The 20,681-nt window shown below is 39.4% G+C and overlaps 2 protein-coding genes across 7 annotated transcripts in view; one reads left to right on the forward strand and one right to left on the reverse strand.

Moving 5' to 3' along the window:
* Window positions 1-6,236, forward strand: part of LOC119855042 (furin-like protease 2) — a 31,188-nt gene extending 24,952 nt beyond the window's left edge. The window contains exons 7-9 of the mRNA XM_038400417.2: window positions 1,150-1,262; window positions 2,181-2,337; window positions 5,902-6,236. Coding sequence (XP_038256345.1) covers window positions 1,150-1,262; window positions 2,181-2,337; window positions 5,902-6,053 — 422 coding nt within the window. The 3' untranslated portion in view covers window positions 6,054-6,236. The remainder of the gene's footprint in view (window positions 1-1,149; window positions 1,263-2,180; window positions 2,338-5,901) is intronic.
* A 6,350-nt stretch (window positions 6,237-12,586) lies between these two features.
* NSD2 (nuclear receptor binding SET domain protein 2) overlaps window positions 12,587-20,681 on the reverse strand; it is a 151,983-nt gene continuing 143,888 nt past the window's right edge. For all 6 annotated transcript variants that reach the window (XM_038400406.2, XM_038400412.2, XM_043512593.1 and 3 more), the window contains one exon: window positions 12,587-15,407. In XM_038400406.2, coding sequence (XP_038256334.1) covers window positions 15,139-15,407 — 269 coding nt within the window. In that variant the 3' untranslated portion in view covers window positions 12,587-15,138. The remainder of the gene's footprint in view (window positions 15,408-20,681) is intronic.

A 20,681-nucleotide genomic window follows, 5' to 3' on the forward strand; every position in this document is an offset into this window, starting at 1 on the left:
CACTGTGAGGAATGCAGCCTCTTTCCCCTCCCTCTCCACTAGCTGGCTGCCCTCTCTTCTGGCATCACAGCAGCCCTTGGTAGGCAAAAGTTGTAATTGTAGCACCTCTCCAACTGAATCTATATTTTGTGGAGAAAAAGAAATCTGCGGGGGACATGAATTCTGTGCATACGCAGTGGCACAGAGTGTGATGAGGTAATCCCTGACTGATATAGCTGTGCCAGCAAAAAACCCCTAATACAGTTCTTTTGCCTATATAATTTATTTTGCTCAGGGGGGATGAATTAAGCTATATGGGCAAAAGCACAGTCACTAAGTGCTCCATCCACTAGAAGAGCTTTGCTGGGATAGTATGCCAATATTCTTATGCCAGTACTCACATTGTAGACCTGGCTTAAGTCTATAAACAAGCAGCTTATGAAGGGGAAAATGAGAAAAATGTGATTTCTAGCCTCTATTCAATATTGTCTTATATAGACACCAAGCCACATATGCGTCAATGATAAAGGCATTATGCTACAGCCCCAGTAGCAGGGCTAAAAATCACCAGAAAGTTCCATAGTGAAGTAGTGTTTTCAAATACACAAGATATATTAAACATTAAATGCAGAAAACATACAGTCCCACAATTTTAAAGACCCATAGTTCTTATGAACATTGAAATTCAGAAAATGAAAAAAAATTAATCATTTAACAATTTTTAAACAGCTATCAACTTTCAGTTGGATAGGAGAAATGGATTCAAACCACAATTATAGACAAACACCTCTGAACTTTGGATCCAGCGTAGAACGTTGCAACTTGTTCTCAACATTGGTTTTGAAATATGTGAAAATGCAGAATAGTACTTCCCTGTTTTTTGTTTTTTTTTTTTTTTTTTACTGAACTCATGACTCAAACTTACTCTATTTGCCAAGTTTAAAAATGCAGGTTTCCTCCCTCTTCCCCAAGCCCATGTGTTCTCTTTTAGTTTTCTCTGCCCATCACCATAGAAAGACCAACTGAGAGCTCAATTTTTGCTTTGTGCATTAAATGTTTTCAGCAGTTTTCCTCTCTCACTCCTTTAAAGCATAGGTCAACCATGCACTGATACCAAAAGCCCCAATAATCTAGTCCTACCCCTCATTTTGTGCTTTTTTTGATTTGTAGGTACATATAAAGGTGCCAGTGACAGCAAATGTGAGATCTGCAATATAGGAGAATACCAAGTACAAAGGGGCAAGGAGAGCTGTGACAAATGCCCAGAAAATTATTACTGTCCTGTAAGTCTCTCTAAGCCGCAGCAGTGGTCTGTCTTACCAAATGTAGCTGATCTATTACAATTAACATCATCTTTATTCAATCCCCCTTCCTTTGTAGGGTTCTTTTAGCTTTTTCACTTTAAAAAAAATGTAAACACAACCATGTTAGAGAGTAGTAGTCACAAATGTTAGCCACCTCTAGAGTCATGTACCTATCCTTGTTCCATACATGAAGCTTCCACTGATCCTCCACTGGGAGTTTTGTGGGAAACTAAAGACTGGAGAGTGGCCCATTGTGTTACTTGAAATATGGGCAAGGCTGTGTAACAGACCTGTTGCTCTAAATCATACAAGTAATAGTGCCATCCTGAGTGTACTCATGCATGACTTGAGTCTATTTAACCAACCTGAAGTTATCACTCTTCACTTGCTGTAAATTTCAGGCAGGAGTTCTCAACCTTTTTCTTGCTGAGGCCCCCCTCAAGATGCTATAAAAACATCAAGGCTCGGTGGGGGAGGGAGGGGTAAATCAGGGTTCTCGGCTGGGGTGGACTCTTGGATATAGGCAGTTTTACTTCTATTTAAGGGTCCAGGGAGGGAGTGCCACCTCCACCCCGACTCACTCAGCCGGTCACTCAGCCTGTCTGGGCTCTGTGGGGACGCAACCAAAAAATATAACTCAAAGGGGGGACTCAGTTCAAAAAGTTTGAAAACCGCTCAGGGTACAGGGAGGGGATAGCTAGGGGCTGCATATGGGCGGGGGGTCTCCCAGTGCAGCTCTCAGCTTTAGGGGCGGGGTGCTGGGGCTCCCAGCTTCAGCTCCCACTGCTCCTGGTTTATTTATAGTCCTGTACCATGCTGAGCAGTGTCAGTGCTTAACAAATAATACAGTCTTACCTGTGTGATGAAGCTGCCTATTTTGTATTTTCAATTCCTTAGAGCCCAGATGTGAACCCATTTGCTTGTCCTTCTAATGCCTTCTGCCCAGCTGGGAGCACTCAACCACAGTATTGTATGGAAACATTCCTTTATAAGGCAGGAAACTCTTGTGAACTGGCTCCTCTAAGCATTGTACTACTAGCCGTTTCTTCAGCAGGTGAGTAGTATTTATGCTATAGTAAAAGTGGAATACAATCCACCTGCAACTTGGGTAACTTCTTATTTAAACAGGTGGAGGTGTTCCCTTGGTGGTATATTCTTGACTAGTTTTCTGACATCTTCATTTCTTGTGTGGATTCTCTTCTTTTGCCCACTGCTTGTTCCTTGCATTTTTGGTTTTCAGAGGAATTAATTTTTTGTGCCTTATTATGGTTCCTCCTAGGATTCTAAAGCCTTTTAGCCTTTAGCCTCTAATTTTAATTAGATTTCTTAATATCCCTAAAATATTGTCCAAAAATACAATAGTACATTATGATAAAAGTATGGGACAGCAGCTTTAAAGACATAAGAATAGCTTCCAGGGTTGCAGTCTGATCTCTAGTCACCACTTGCCTATCGAGGGTGTAACATTTGACAGAAGTCGGTGGGTTGTTCCATGTTGCTGCTTTACAGCTGTTACATACTAGAACATTTCTGAAGCAGGCCAAAGATGCTGCCTGTGTCTTGGTGGAGGGTGCCCTAATAATCAGAGGGAAAGAGGCTGAACACTTAATGACACACTGTGATCCATTTAGAAATTCTGTGATGAGATGGCTTGGCCATTCAACAAGCCAGATATAGCCATTGAGATGAGGAGACAGACTTAAAAAGTCTAGTCCTGTCCTGGTAATAGAATAAGGCTCTGCAGACATCCATCAGATGTAGCTTGCACACATGTGACTTCAGGAAGAACACTGCTGCTTTACTCAACTAATCAGGTGAATCTCTAGAGAGCACCTTAGGGATGAAGTTAGAGTGCAGTCTCAGAACTACCTTGTCTCTATGAAAGGATGCGTAGGGAGGTCCTGCTTTAAGGGTATGTAGCTCGCTGATTCTGTGCTGAGGGGATGGCCAATAGAAAGACAGTTGTGAAGCTATGGGGATTATAGAGCACAGAGCTGGTTGGGAAGTTTTCAATGAAACTGATTGTCATCAGTGATGTCTAGTCATTACACAAAGTAAAAACTATTTCCCCATGCTAATTTTTCCCCTACTGTTACTCAGACCTTCTTGTCAACTGTTGGAAATGGGCCATCCTGATTCCATTGTTTCTTTGACTACAAAAGTTTTTTCTCTCCTGCTGATAATAGCCCACCTTAATTGATTAGTCTCGTTACAGTTGATATGGCAACACCCATTTTTTCATGTTTTCTGTGTATATACATCTTCCTACTGTATTTTCCATTGCTGAAATGGGTTTTAGCCCACGAAAGCTTATGCCCAAGTAAATTTATTAGTCTCTAAGGTGCCACAAGTACTCCTCGTTCAGTATACTTAGAGTAACTCCACACACTCAAAGGGCAGGTCTCCGTTCATGGCCTACTCCTTCCTAGGCATGCCTGACACTTAGAACCATGATGCTCTTCACAGCATCACCGCCAAGGCCACAGATCTAGGGGCTACGTCAGAGGCATCCATTACTGCCAATTTGGCCTTCCTTTATTATTTCCCCGAGTTCCTCCCTGCTGTCGTGTGGTGTTTTGAGGGGAAAAGTGTCATCGTCAATCCCAAGTCAAAAAAGTTATGAGGGTTTTTGGGAAGGGTTTGATGAACTAGCAGGTCATACATGTACCAGGTTCTGTCTTGCTGCCATGGGCAATAAGAGGGAACTCAGGGAGGGTCACAGCCACCCTATCCTGCACAACCGCAGTGGACACTGCCATCAAAAATAAATAAATAAATAAATAAATAAATAAATAAATAATCTGATCTCTTGCATCAGGCATATGTGCATCTACAGTGGGATCCACACTGATACATATTCAAAGAAATGGCAGTAACAGCATTGCCAGCTTTCCCAACTTATACAACAAGATTGTTTTTTCCCCCATTTCAGGAGCTCTTGCTGGCTACCTGATGGTGTGGAGCTACCAGCTTCTTCCCAAACATTCTACTTAATTTTGTGTCCCCTCTCTAGCCCCAATCTCTGCCATCACGAGCTCAGCAAATAATTCTGCCCCCTTCTCTCCCTCCCCCTACCTCTTGCCCCTCAGTGCACTCTGCTCCTCCAAGGGTTCTTCTCTTCCACTCCCCACCCAGGACTGGGACAGCAGTTACAGTGATCCCCTTCTTAGGCATGATGTTCCAGGGATAGGGCGGGCGCACAAAGTGTGTGCGCAGGGAGCAGAATGACACGTTTTTCACTGAGGGAGAAGAGGGAGCAGAGCTGCCCAGACTTGCTGAGCTTCTACCGCTTCCTTCTCACCCCACCTTAAGAGAATGGTGTCAGCCACTCCTTTTCCTCCTCCCCTCCCCCAAAACCTCCCCTCAGCTTCCAAGAGGAAAGGGGAGAGCTTTGCTTGCTTCCTGTGCAGACCTGATTGGCTGCTCTTCCCCAGGAGGTGGGGATGTGGTGAAGGCAGCCAGTCAGATGGGATTTTGCCTGGCGAGACAGGAAATCATTTGAAGGCTGGATCGGCTCCTCCTTCAGCTCCTTGCCATGCTGGTTCCAGCAGGATTCAAAATAGCACTGCAAGAGTCGAGAGCCCTGTATGTTCAAAAGTTGTCATGAAAGTAGCAGTTAAAATAGGTATTTGGCAGGAAAATATATTAAAAAAAGTCGTGTGTGAAAAAGACTGTCCAGGTTGACCTCACTTCCTACCACTCTTGGGCTTTTCCATCAGAAATGCTTTTGAAGAAAACCATTCAACACTCAGTTAAATTATGTGTTTCAAATGGAGTTTAGCCTGAACAAGGACTAAATAGAAAAATACCAAATTCACAAGAATCAGGGAATATTTCATAAAGGTTCATGGGACAAATTCAGAGCTGATGTAAACCCACACATTTACTGCATTTGCTCATTCAGAATTTAAAAGTTGGACATTTTTCTGCCCTGGGTGAGCATGTTGGTGCATCACAGCAGAGGAGCATAAATGTGTCATTAAGATCAGTTTCTCTAGTGTGGTTCTGCCAAAAGCAACTAAAAATAGCATTGCAGAGCTTGATATCTGTCAATTATTTCTGGGTCCAGCATGCTCAGTTAAGAAGTAATTTTTTTCCTGACAATCCTGCACACTCAGGCTAGAATCAGTCAATCTTGGTTCTTTACTCCTTGTACCTCATTGTAGGATTATAGGGATTCTGCAGGTCAAACTAATTTCTCAGCCAGGTCTTTCAATAGATGTGAATACGTATAACCAACTCAGAAAAAGAATTCTGGGGATGCATGTTAAATAGAATCCAGCCCCCTTTCTACTAGCACAGAAGAACAGTTAAGAGGAGTGAAAGAGCAGCCAAGTTAATTTTGTCATTAAAGTCTGCCAATGAGACTGCATATCAAAAAGGAGATTTGAATAAGATCATTTTTATAGTCACCTTTCATAGTAGAATTGCACTTTCAAAGTTGTGTTTTGCGAACTGAAATTATAGCTACCCAAAATGAATTTGCACTAATTTAAATGAAAATAAGGCCTTAGGTTGTCAGATTGTGAGACTGCTTTATCAATAAAGCTCAGAATAAATAACCTCTGACGTTTTTTCCTTCCCTCCTAAAAATAATTGTCATTCTTCATTTTTCCAGGTGCAGTCCTTCTTGTGTCTGTAATAATTCTGAAACAAAGGCAAGAAAATGGCAGGAAAACTTTAAAATCTCCATTACCATCAAAAGGAGTGAGACCATCCACAATTTATGGTGTGACTGGGCACACAGAACCAGTATACGCTGGCTGGTAGTTGCCTAGGATTGTACAGAGTTGTAAAAATCACAAGTATTTTCTCAGTTTCTTTTCTCATGACTGGTGATTTGACAGATATTTATTTAGTGTTGTGTGTCTGGGCAGAATGTAAGACATTAATCCATGGGGATTTGTTTGTGTAGCCAAAATATTTAATTGTAGTCATAAGTGAACAAAAATGACACTTAGAAAGTGATTTGATTTGTGCAGGTCTGGCTTAATTCGAGAATAAGAATAGATGCATCCTTGCACATTATCACTCCCACTGCCAAGGAAGAAAACTGTGTGTCATGGCAATCTTCTCAATTTCAACAACAGACAATTCCATGAGTGAGTATGTGGTAGCATCATACAACATGGTCTCTTTACAGTATGCTAGCTATTCCTACCATGGCAGGACTTAACACAAACATAATTCCTCTTAAGAACATATAGAATCTCTTCTTCCACTCCAAAAACGTGACTGTTTCCCCTAAGCAGGAGTAGGGCAGAGAAAGCTGCATGATCCCAGATTCACCATTCTCCCATAACTGTGAGAGGATATCTGCAGGGAAAGTGATGGGCAATTATGGAAAAACACCTCTCTACTGTTTGCTGCTAGTCCCCAATGGAACTGGCTGCAGAAGCTGCTCACTATTATAGGGCTCCCTCATCAGGCAACCAGCCCAACAGTCATTTCCTCCTTCTTCATGGCACTCAGCTCTACATGCAGCGCAGACCCTCACAGCCACCAAACTGCACATAGCATTGGTGAAAAGGAACAACAAAAGATATGTCTACACTGCAAAAACAGACCCATAGCAGCAAACATCAGATTCCCTGTCAACTGACTTGGGCTTTCAGCACGCACCCCCAGCTGGGTTTCAGAGCCCAGGCTCCAGCCCGAGCCCAAATATCTACACTGCTATATTTTAGCCCCCGAGTGTGAACCCGAGTCAGTTGACCTGGGCTCTGAGACTCACTACTGAGAAAAGTCTTTTTTTTTGCTGCATACACATACCCAAAAGGTGAAAACACAAGATAAGAAGACAGGAGCAAGAGAAAAAACAGACAGACAAAAGCAGATACTATTACTGGAAAGCCTATGACAAAGTAATGGCCCTATCTGTGATGACTGATCAGTCATTACAACATATGCAGTGCTGTACTTGATCTGTCCCAAATTGTACAGAAAACTTCAGCCACTGCTAACACCAACCATTCTTTAATCTACCCATCCTCATGAGACATCTCTCTCCAAAGAAAAAAGCATGTTGATGCACCTTTATTGGAAGTGATTTTTTAAAAACTGTGTAAGTAATTCCTTTCTGTGTAAGAATGAGGTGAAGAAATCCTAACCCTATTTAAGGAAGACTCCCATTGACTTCCGTGGGGCCAGGATTTCAACCATGGTGTAATACCATCATTCTTTGTGCATTATTGTCACTTTCTACTAGGGTGGAATTCATACAGTTAGAGGGCCCATGCTAGCTGTCTTGCAAAAGCCCTAAGGAATGGACAGAACAGCCCTGGTGGGAAGTTACTGCCCTCCCTTTATGTCACAAAGGTGTACTTCACTTACTTTTAAATACATTGACAAGGAGCAGCACTATTGAGAGGGCAGTAAGTCATGCTTGTACATGGATGCAGTTAATTAGGCACCCCATATAAAGAAGCAGCAGCAATTATTCCAGACCATATGTTGCAGGAGGAATAGAGGATTGTACTTTAACCTTGTTATCTCTTGCACTGGGGATGGAATCTGTCTTCACTCAGCCCCGCTTTACTCAAGCTTTGTAGGGATGGAATGAATTTCACAAAAACTACTCCTTCCAACTACTTCAGTGTAGAGGCTTTACCATGTATAGTCTCTCTCAGTGATGTATTTAATTTTTCCAAACCATCTGTGTATGAAGAAATTGCTTTCATCTCCTCACATGTATTGCTGTTCTATCATCTCAGAATACTGGGTTCTCCTTTTTGTATACATCTATTTTACAAAAATGTGCTGTGTATTACACATTAAAAAACCCCTGCTGCTGTATGAAAGACCCACATAAAACACAACATACTATCTGACTACAAAGGGTAAACATATGCAACTTGCTGTCATGGATACAACATTTCAGGTCTGTGTAAGTTTCAAAGCTTCTCTCTCTCACCAATAAAATTTGGACAATACAAGATATTAGTTCATCCACCTTGTGTGTCTACTCTCCTGGGACCAACACAGTGACACCACCACTGTACACAGGAATAAACACTTGCAACTAAGCCTGGGATCAGCTAGCTCCACCTCCTTACTGAGCAACAGAGGACTCACAGCAGAATCACCTCATTGTCCAGATTGCCTAATTGGCTACAGGACCCAAGAGGCACACACTTCAGCCCAGCAGCAGCATTAGGCCAGTGACTGCTCAGAGCATTCTCCCACAGCTGCATTAGTTCCTGTGCTTACTTGTCCCCAGCCTTGCTCTTGCCTTTTTCCTGATCTGAACCCAGACTTGCTTCATTCCAGGTAACCCAGCTCTGACCCTCAACTCTGATTCCAGCTCTGACCCTATACTTCTATTCCTGGCTACCAATTCCTGCAATAACCACTAGGATTAACTCTGTTCCAAGCAGTAGTCACCACAACCCACATCCTGGTCTCTCACATTGTGTTACTGTTAACAATACTAAGTTTAAAAATATTGGTGTCTGAATTTATAAGTTGATTGCATCCTTCTAACCATCTCAGTTTTTAGTCAATGAACAGACTTTACAAGTAATTTAACTCAATTCAGTCAAGAGTAAGGGCCTGGTTCTATATTGGGTCCTCATCCTCTCCTATATATATAATCAGAGAAGTAATGAGGCACTGAACACCTGTAAGAACCCCGATCCTGTCCTAGGGAAGAAAAGGAGTCAGAAAGCATGCCAGACTCATTGCCAAATGACTCAAGTACATGGAAAGGAACTGTGGAGCTTTTCTGTTTTCAAGTAAATTAGAGCAGGGCAGTTGAGGCATTTTTGGATTCTACCACCTGAACGGAATTGTAAATTAGATTGTAAACTCACTGGGGCAAAGACCTTGGTTTATATGTTACTGTAGTATGCTCATCAGACACTGGAGCACTGTAAAATAAAAAAAGTATGGATTTTTCATATACTAGCCACTGCAAATGGAAATAAGGATTCTAAGTATAAGTGACAAGTATCAGAGGGGTAGCTGTGTTAGTCTGGATCTGTAAAAGTGGCAAAGAGTCCTGGGGCACCTTATAGACTAACAGAAATATTGAAGCATAAGCTTTCGTAGGTGAATACATCCGACAAAAAGCTTACACCCACGAAAGCTTATGCTCCAATACGCCTGTTAGCCTATAAGGTGCCACAGGACGCTTTGCTGCTAAGTATAAATGAACAGATTTACAGCTCTTCAGTTCTAGGCAGGCACAGTTTTTCATATTTAGAGCCTGACAACTCCTAATGAAGTCAATGGGAATATTTTGATTGACTATGGGGAGCTGGAATGACCCCTTAGTGAGAAATTGCTTTGGAACCAGGGATGTCAGGTGATGCATTTTTTTCCAAAAGAGCCATCATCAAACAGCAACATTCCACATGCAGTAGTTTTATCTATCTGCACACATTTAATTAATTCACAATCATTCTGACTGGAGCAGAGTTTGGCCAGATACCTTTACAATTATTCCTTTCTTTTCCAAGAGTCACAAAACCTTTAACTTGTATCAAAGCCACAAAGATCTATATTATAGCCCTAAAAATAAAGGTTACATACATTTTAAATTATATATAAATTTTAAAAGTTATGTTACTGCTAAGCATTTTTATATAAATAAATAAATTAAATAAATTAAATAAATAAATACGCTTGGCAGCAACATCATAACTCCAGTGAAGTGTTGGTATACTTAGTTGTCCTAAGATTCTTCTATCTTTAAAAAATGGTCAAGTTCAGAAAATGCCCCACGAGTGTATTTACTCTTACAATATTACACAACTATTACATTTCCTTGAAATGAAAAAATCCATGAGGTATGCATATTAAGTGTCTGAACCTGAAAGTAACTGAAATATTGAATTAGTTCATACAATAAACATTTCAAATGGGTTGTAAGAAAATCTAGTTTAAAACAGTTTTACATAGAAAATAGTCAATGTTATTTTGCTCAATTATTTTCTGTTTTTCTTCTTTTCTACTTTTTTCAAGTATTAGTACTCAATTCAGAGTATAAAATACCTCAATATACTCAACAGTCTGAATATTGCTAGTTTCATCTTTAAAAACTTATGTGAAACAAAAGTGGTGACAATTTGACATTGCTGTGTAGGTATAAAATGGAGCTAGTTCAAATTTAAGTACTAGAAAAATATAGAAAAAAATTGAAACAATGCTTTTCACAGATCCTTAGAGTAGGAGAGCTTTGGTACACATTATGCATCCAGCATTGTTAAGTATCATAGTATAAAAATCTATTAGCAATTCTGCATCTCAGTTTCCCCAGCAGGCTCCGTGCCCAGACAATCTCAGTTTCTCTCATCCTCATATCATCTCACTTTCCTAGTCCTCCCCACCTCTATTTAATCTCAGTTCTCCCCACTACTGCTCATTTGATCTGCCCCCTCACCGCAGTCTCTTATTCTCTCTCAAGGATGCTTGTCCCAGTTTCCTCTACCCATTCAGGTATGGCTGCTCTTGTCCCCCCTCTGCATTTGAATAGGCCCAATTCCTCCTACACGGTGCCTGGGCTCAGCAGGGTGACACTGAAAGCACAGGGGAGATGGACTCCCTGCTCAGATCCTATGCTTGGTCCACAGCAGCAGCCATGAGGAGCAATTGCAGGATAGTTCTCCTGTTCAGTCCCTGCAACCCTGGGATGAAGCATGCTCAGTACACGCAATGTGCACAGAATTTAGCTGCCAAACTCAAACAACTCTCTACTGAGCATACGCAATAGGAGATCTTTCAAAGGCTTATGACCTGGCCAAATTTGGATGATTTTTCATGGGAAAAGCAAAAGGCATGTTCCTGACACAAAGGCTATCCCTCCATATCCAATTTGAAGTTCCTGCTCCAGAGAATGAATGTGCAAATTTCTCAACAAAAAAAATGTGAGAACCTTTTTTCCCCAACATGCGCAAAACAACATAATTTTTCCTAATCTTGTTCTTGGGAACAGCTGACCACTTTTGCTGAAACTTAAAAAATATGAGAAAAAAATAAATACAAAAATTAGCCTGACAGTAACCTGGCATGGAAAATGATTAAAGTTTTGCAAAGTTATAAGCAACTGACTACAGAAACAGGCAAATTCCTCCTTATAATGGGAAGTGTTGGGCTGCACTGCCAGCTCTGCCTATAACAAACTGAAAGACATAACAGCGAAGTCTAAAGCACAACCAATAATACCTAGATAAAAGTTTAAAATGGTGCTAATTCCGGTCAACCTTTAAAAAAAATAACCCTGAAGCATAAATTTTCATTATGAAGCCACAGTCCTTTCGAGCCTTACTGATACAGCAATACACTCATGTACTTCCACAATATATACCATTTAATTGTTTTTTAAAAGATTACGGTAAGAACAGAGCCTGCACTATATTCACTTTTCCAAACAAGAACTGGCAATTTCAAAAATAAGATAACTAGGAATGAACTTTAATATTTAATAAGACACTGAAATTTCTCAAAGGGTTGTCAAGGAATAATGACTCAGCAACATAGAATATCTCCATTAATACTTCTCCAAAGTAACTCCAGTATTTAAAATTTTTAAAATAAAAGCCCCTAAAAATTTACCATGAATGCAAACTACAGAACAAACCAGCAATGCAATTTAATTGATAATATTTTCCAGACTGTATAAAAATACTTCTGATATGTTTTAACTGAAAGCATACTTCTATACTGTCTCTCATTTGATCAGGAAACCACAATCTACTTTGATTTGCCTATTGTATACCAACTTAGTGTAGCACACTTCACTGGAAAAAAAATTAGCTTATGCACCTCAGTGGCTGAGATGAAATGTAAACATTTTGATATAATTTCATGACATGCTTATGTTGCAATTGGTATTTAGATGACTTTACAACTGGATGCCCAATCTTTGTAGATGTTGGCTACTAAAGGTTCTTGTGTCCCTTTACAGGAGAACATCTGTTTTTTAAGACTTAAGGTGTAGAAAGTATTCATGAAAAAAGATGTTTTAAAATATCTTACTGAACCACAGATTAAATTATACCCTGAGCTACATTCAAAGCAACCCTGATGAGCTCAGTAAGGTTGCATGTGATATGAATCAGGGGAGAATTTGACCCATATTTGAAAAGAGCATCAATTTCAAGAGTGAGTATTTAATAGAAGGAATAGGATTTTCAATTATTAACTAATTTAACTAACTAAGTAAACATCTAGAGGAGCAAGCTCTAGAGTTTATCCTTCTCAGGGACGCAGGTAACTATTGGCCCAAATAATTTAGGATTGGGAAGAAAGTAGAAAGATTAAATCACAGACAGCAGGAAATCACTCTCTAAATTTTGAAAAAGTGTTGGAACTGACAGCCATGGAGACTGAAGTCTTTATTTATCCACAGACAAGCACAGCATGAATGGTGGTAGTGCACACTGCTGCACTAATGTGCTTCAGAACCTGACCAAGGTGGTAAATTGGCAGATTCCACAATCATTCAGTTTTTGGTCTCTGCAATGGTGACAATTAATACCAGTTTTGATGGTGGTTTCTGTGATGGGGATATCTGCTCATTAGGAACAGGACCACAACTATTCCAACACTGGAACTAGTACAGCAATGAGGTGATACAAAGCTACAAACTTATGAACAATATAAAATTTTTAAAGTACTAGAATTCAAGGTAAGTTTTACAATAACTTATTTAAAAAAAGTATACTTATAAACCTTTCCTCACAGGTTATTTTATCCAAAGAAACAAATATTGAAATATTCATTCTTATTACACCAACTTCCTTCATTTTGCTTGAAAGTGATCAAGAAAAACTTTTTTGCTTTTGCTCCCTTCCCTCCCCTCCCCTCCCCCCTTCAAAAGATATCTAACTTCCCTTCCCCATGCCCCATACAGCATACCTTTTTTTGGTTTTCATTTTAGGTACCTGTCTATGCTTCAGCCTTGGCAGTATAAGAATGGACCTCAGAAGAAAGAACGTTCCTCACAAACACATTTGAGAAATCTTAAATTTTTACATCATGTGCAAGTCTTTGTATATTGATTTGTTAAAAGTGAAGTAAAAATCTCATAACCACTAATGTAACACTTTTTCCTACATTGAACTGTGTTACTTCAAGCAAAGGATTAGTTGAAAAAGGAAGAATTAACCTTCCAACAGTGTTTATAAATTTTGATTAAAATAACCAAAGCAGTTAGTTGCTCAGTCACAAAACAAAAATAAAAAGATTTCAGATTTCACCATGGGGTAAAGATACATTTTAGAATTGTTTCAATTAAAATTTTCTAATAAAATGACAGTCACAACATTTTCATATATGGGGAACAGCGATTTCAATAATTGTCGATTTCAATAATTAAAGCTAGATCTGCAATCGAGCCCTGAAAAAAATATTTTGAAAAAATATACATTTTTATGATATAGCTATGCTTCATTAAAAAGGAGCTACACAGAGGTTCCGCACTATTAAAGGCAAACTAAGCTAGAACATATAAAAATTATTAAATGGGCATAAGAGTGTACATTGCATTTATGTGGGCTGAGTTATGATTGCATGAGTCAAAACCTGTTTGTAACATTGCCTAACCATATCGCAACTATACAAAAATAGCATCAAATAGGTAAAATTTCAGATATTTTTCTTTACCTTCCCCCCCCAATTCTATAATTATTTCCATTTAGCCTAAATATTGTATGTATGTATACTGTAATTCTGAAAATCTTATGGGAGTCAAAAAATTGAAACAGCTTTGCTGAAATAATGGAGTGGTGGTAAAAAGCCAGGTGGTGAACTCCTAAACCAGTAAGGAACGACTTCAAGTAGTCTGCCCTATCTGAGTCAAGTAGTCATTTTCATAAAAGCTGTTGAAAAAGGGACACAATCAGGTTAAATTTTATATTTAATTATGTCACTTGTGTTAGTTTAAAGTCTATTTTACTTTTAAATAACTTTTTCTGGCTTTTTCATTTAACTGACTATTCTATTTTATATTTTGTTTTTTTGCACTAACGATGCAGTGTTTGGATTGCAAACTGCGGAGAAATGTTTGCCTCTGAACAAAAAAATGGTCAAAGAATTTGAGAAAAAGCAGCTTTTTTTTTAAATTAAAACCACAAATATCCTAAATATTGGGCCTTGATTGCAAGACAATATCACTTAAGTCTGGATTTGTATAGTGCTGCAAGATCAAGTATATTTCTGTTTAGCTGAAATTAAATAGAGGGAAAAAAAGAGCACAGAAAAAAAATCTCTTGCAAGGTTTCCCCTTGCTAGTACAGTGTGCTTCTTTCCACCATGCACCATATTTCTTGGTGGAAGGATATTTAAAACCAATTAGACAGCCATTTTGTTAAGAGCAAGAACAAGTCTGTGGTTATATTGAGATATTCTCCTGGGTTGTGCATGGCACTCAAGCACTTCCTCCACAATGAATACAAGGTAAGCAGATCTCTTTGGGACTGCATACTAAGCCATTTCTTATTTAAAACAACTTGAGAACTAATAACATCTTTCAAGGATACACTATTTTAAACATCTGTTGGATGGCAAATACTATCTCAAGAACTAAGTTTATATGCCTACCTGGTTTGATTTTAATTTGCCTCCAAATGGAAAAACATTGAAGGGAACCTTTTACATTTGTAAAATTCAAGTGTAACTGTAATGCTGAGTAATAAGTTTGGTTTGTCCTGAAAAATTTCTGAACTATGTATGCCATAGTTCGTTATCAGTGCAGATGCAGCAGAAGACTGCTGTGGTTGGCTCAGTGGATTAAAAAAAATGCTTTTCACCCAAATGTAACCTTTACAGAATATATGTAAAATTGTGTCCTTCCCTGGCCCTATTCACAACTTATCTACAAGATAGTGTTGGCAGTAGAAACTGCAGTTCATTATTATTTGCATTCAGCTCTCATCCATCTGTTTCTTCGCTTTCTCTTAGGCTTCAACTTGGTCAATTTTTGGGGGGGTTTCTCAGTCTTCTGATTTTCAACAGAATCTACCCCAAGAACATGTTCAGAGCAGCATAACTGTCCATCTAATGTAGAATTTAGTACTGTCCCATCTTCGTGTTCCTTGCAGAAAGAATTTGGGCAGAAGTGGCAAAAAGAAACAGAAGGCTTGCCACAAACATCACAGTGGTGCCAAGGACACTCCCACTTTCCTGTAATTAAAGATGAAGAACGTTAGATAAATTGAGATTTTCTTTGTTAACAGGAGAATAAACTTCATGTTGCAAAAAAGCAAAGTATAAATTTAGTGTTTTAATGTCTGCATGATAAATACTGACTTTGCTTTAAAAAAGTGGATAGTTATAAAAAAATATAACTGGAGATTTTAACTGTTGTTACTAATTACTTTGTTAAAAGCAAAATAGTAGAGTACTTTGAGGTAAGCTCAGTAGACTGCATTGAACAACACACTTGACCCCATTTTACTTAAACAGCACCAGAGTCAAATCAGTATAAATTATTCAGGGGGTTACTTGCAGTATCTTCTGAGTTCCAGTCCAGTATAGTAAAAGCTTTCTGCCTTCTAATGAGAACTTCTGTTCATGTGGAAGTCAAATAAAGCAAGTGAACTCCATGCTGTTGCTCTTTTGCTTTGGTTAATTTGTGGTATATGGAAACCTCTATCCATCCCAGAAGTTCCAGCACCGAACTGATAGACATCTCTAAATCTATTTTTGTGTCACAATTCTGTGTGCACCTCTATCTTTTCCCTTTTCTGAAGTTTCTGACTACAAAAACAAAAACAAACAAGTGGTGCAGAGTTAAATGTAGCGAAAATTAATTCTTTGAACATTTTCTACATGGATGTTCATTGCAGGTTATGTAGATACCACTGAAACTATCCAAGTTGCAGTGTCCTCTGGGGATTTGTAGACACCCTATGTCCTCAGCACTCTACTTCAGGATATTATGTGGTACAGCTCCAACCACCATTCAGACATTTCTAACCATAGTAGGCAATAAGCAAGATTCAGCAGCATTCATTGCTATCCTCATCTGCTCACTTTCCTGAAAGTTTAGAACTTCTCTCAGAGTCATGCACTTAGGGACGAATAAGAATTTCTGCTGTAAGCTGGGGGCTAATCAGTTGGAAATAACGGAAGAGGAAAAAGTCCTGGGTGTGTTGATCGATTACAGGATGATCACGAGCCACCAACATGATGTGGCCAGAAAATAGGCAAATATGATCCTAGGATGTATAAGGTGAATTATTTTCATTAGAAATAGGGAGGTATTAATGCCATTGAACAAAGCACTGGTAAGATCTCATCTGGAATACTGGGTACAATTCTGCTCCCCACGTCCAGGGAAGATTCATTCAAACTGGAATAGGTGCAGAGAAAAGCTAGTAGAATGATCAGAGGAATGGTGAGTCTTACAAGAGGAGATAGAAAAAGCTTGGATGTTTAGCCTTGGCTGAGGGGATAGGATTTTTCTCTATAAATATATCAGGGGGATAAAGCATAGAAGGGGATAAGAGCTATTTAAGCTAAAGGACAGTACTGAACCAAGAGCAAATGGCTATAAACTGGCCATGAATAAATTTAGGTGGTATTTAGAAAGTTTCTTACCATCAGAGGAGTGACTTTCTGCAGTCTTCCAATAGGAATAGTGGGGGCAAACAGCTTCTAACGAGTTTTCAGATGGAGCTTGTTAAATTTATAAATGGGATTGTACACAGGAGGTCTTTTCCAGTCCTGTGTTCATTCCTATTCCATGTCCACCTTGGATAGCACCATATCCATAACAACCAAGACAATCAGGCACAGGAGGGGCACATTCTTGATCAGTGTTTATTGTGCAAGGTTTTTACCAATGTTGCAAGGTTTTTACCAACCACAAGGAAAGTGATCATCTTCCAGGAGTGGCTATGTCAGCATTGTCTTCTGGAACTAACTGTCTGAAGCAGGGTAGATTGATTTAAATCTGCTGTTTAAATCACCAAGTGGAAAGCCTCAATTTAAATCATCCACTTTAGTCAACTTTTCCATTTGTATTTCAGTTATTTTCTAAAGAAAGTGCATTCTCTTTTGTTGATATAACTATTAAAACATGTTGATTTATAACTAAATAGAATCTTTACACTAGATACAGGTACATAGTGTACCCTCTTAGCAAAAAAAATAACTATAAGTAATTATATAGCTTAATATTTTCAAATTCCTATTCATTGTACATTTTATTATGTTAGAAAATGGTAAATGATATGTTACTTGTTTACTAGATAATTAATTTTTTGCTCATAATTTGCATGATGACAGTAACTGGAATTCAATTGAACACATAAAACAGCATATACAATTTATTTTATTAAACAAAACAACCTTAAATGTTTTGATAAGAGAAGTTTGTGTGTCCAAAATATGTTTCAAATTTACAACTAAATGATTTACTAAATAGAGGGATTAACTGTAGGTAGTGAATTAAACTAAAAACTAATTATTTCAGGTTAGCCTGGGAAAATGTTCAAACATGCCTAAGTGAAAATGACTGGAGCAAAAGTTCCTAGTTTCACGAAAATGGAAGTCCCCTAAATTACTTAAGCTTTATAAATATGGCACAGCAGGTCAACAGTTAGATTCCCACCCTCCCCCAATTCTCTTTTATATATAGAAAAGCGGACTATAACTCAAAAGTTTTTGATAGAGGGTCATGAATTCAGCATATTTATTTTTTATTTTAAATGTTTTAAGAGATTATAAAAACTTTAGTCTAACATAATACGAATAAATTCAGATTTCATTTCAAACAGGCTTATTTTTAAAAAAAATTAATTCAAATAATTAAAAAATCCCACTTAAATTTAAAAAATTGCATTTTTAATTTTTTTTTTTTAATTATTGATGTTTATCCACAATGGTCTGAAGGAACAAACATCCAATTCCTGGAATTGATCTGTCAAGTTGGCAATGAGCAGCCAGATGGATTCAAGGGCCTAAGAACAACTAGATGTACATGAACTTTACATGCCATCCTGCATGATAGACTGTGTTGAGCAGGATCATGCTAAGCCATCCTCCCAGAGCTGTTCAATCTTGTATTCAAGATTGCGTAAGCTGGAACATCAATTTAGGCCTGGTCTACACTACGGAGTTAGGTCGAATTTAGCCTCGTTAGGTCAATTTTAAAATGAATGCGTCCACACAATCAACCGGGCTCTTAAAATCAACTTCTGTACTTCTCCCTGGCGAGGGGAGTAGTGCTAAAATCAACCTTGCTTGGTCAAATTTGGGGTAGTGCAGACGCAAATCGACGGTATTGGCCTCTGGGAGTGCTCCATTGTGACCGCTCAGAACAGCGCTTTCAACTCCGATGCACTAGCCAGGAACACAGGAAAATCCCCAGAAACTTTTGAATTTCATTTCCTGTTCGGTCAGTGTGGCGAACTCAGCAGCACAGGTGACCATGCAGTCCCCCCAGAATTGCAAATGAGCTCCAGCATGGACCGAAAGGGAAACACTGGATCTGATTGCTGTATAGGGAGAAGCATCTGTGCTGGCAGAACTCTGTTCAAAAAGAAATGCAAATATATTTGCCAAAATCTCACAGGACACGTTGGACAGAGGCTACAACAGGGACACACAGCAGTGCCACGTGAAAGTTAAGGAGCTGAGACAAGCCTACCAAAAGACAAAGGAGGCAAACGGTTTCTCCGGGCAGAGCCCCATACATGCCGCTTCTATGATCAGCTGCATGCATTCTAGGAGGGGACCCTACCACTATCCCACCACTGACCGTGGACACCTGCAAGAGAGGAGGAGGAGGAGAATGTGCAGCAGGCAAGCGGTGAATCCGTTCTCCCCAGCAGCCAGGGCCTTTTCATCACCCTGGAGTCAATACCCGCTGAAGGCGGGATCCCCGACCCTGAAGCTGGAGAAGGCACCTCTGGAGAGTGCACATTTGTAACTACAGAACAGGATTTAAACACAATAGTGTTTAATGTTTGATTTGCCCTGAAGAATTGGGATGCATTCGTTTTTCCAGTACAGCTACTGGAAAAGTCTGTTCACATGTCTGGGGATAGAGCAGGAATTCTCCAGGGACATCTACATGAAGCTCTCCTGGGAGGTACTCTGAAAGTAATCTCAAAAAAGAAAAGGAGTACTTGTGGCATCTTAGAGACTAACAAATTTATTTGAGCATAAGCTTTCGTGAGCTACAGCTCACTTCATCGGATGCATTCGGTGGAAAATACAGTGGGGAGATTTATATACACACACAGAGAACATGAAGCTCACGAAAGCTTATGCTCAAATAAATTTGTTAGTCTCTAAGGTGCCACAAGTACTCCTTTTCTTTTTTCATCATACACACTGTAATAGCTCATCTTAAGTGATCACTCTCCTTACAGTGTATATGATAAAACCCATTGTTTCATGTTCTCTGTGTGTGTATATAAATCTCCCCACTGTATTTTCCACCAAATGCATCCGATGAAGTGAGCTGTAGCTCACGAAAGCTTATGCTCAAATAAATTTGTTAGTCTCTAAGGTGCCACAAGTACTCCTTTTCTTTTTTGCGAATACAGACTAACACGGCTGCTACTCTGAAACCTGAAAGTAATCTGGAATCATTGCAGCACAAAGCATGGCAGTGAATGTTCCTGGGTTTTGGTCGCATTCAAGCAACATTCAGTCTATATCTTTCTGTGTTAGCCTCAAGAGAGTGATATCATTCATGGTCACCTGATTGAAATAGGGGAATTTTTGTAAGGGAACAGTAAAAGGACCACGCTCATGCTGGGCTGTTCGCGCCTGGCTAAAAGGGATCATCCCAGAGAATAGCCATGTGGTGGGATGGGGGGGGAGGTGTGTGCTGCACATCCACCCGAAAACCACAGCCCCTACTTTTAAATATAAAACCAAACCCATTGCTTTCTATGGGAAAGGATGGCACTGCAGTTTGAAACCATTCCCACATGTTATGCATAATAAGCCAACCCTGCTTACTCTTTGCCTTACCATGGCTGCATGGAAACCGAATTCTGTTGCCCAGCCGTATGTGATGTGTTACCATGCCGGCAGGCGCTCAATATAAAAAGGCAAAATGTGACCTTGTATCTAAAGCACATGTGATGTTTGCTGTGAAATGCGTGATTCACTGTGAAAGAGTCTCCCTTTTGTTTTCAGAAATGCAACATCTTAAAATTTTACTCTACCTTTTTATCTCCCCCCCAGGTGTAAATGTTTCTAGGCTCCCCCTATCATCTCCGTCCCTGAAGTTATCGCAGATTAGAAGGCGAAAAAACGCACTTGCAATGACATGTTTTCTGAGCTCATGCAGTCCTCCCGCACTGATAGGGCATAGCTGAATGCATGGAGGCATTCAGTGTTAGAGGCTAGGAAAGCATTAAATGAGCACAAAGAGCAGAGGCAGGAGGCAATGCTATGGCTAATGAGGGAGCAAACGGACATGATGAAGCATCT

This window comes from Dermochelys coriacea, chromosome 4 (genome assembly GCF_009764565.3).
Source record: "Dermochelys coriacea isolate rDerCor1 chromosome 4, rDerCor1.pri.v4, whole genome shotgun sequence".
NCBI lineage: Eukaryota > Metazoa > Chordata > Testudines > Dermochelyidae > Dermochelys > Dermochelys coriacea.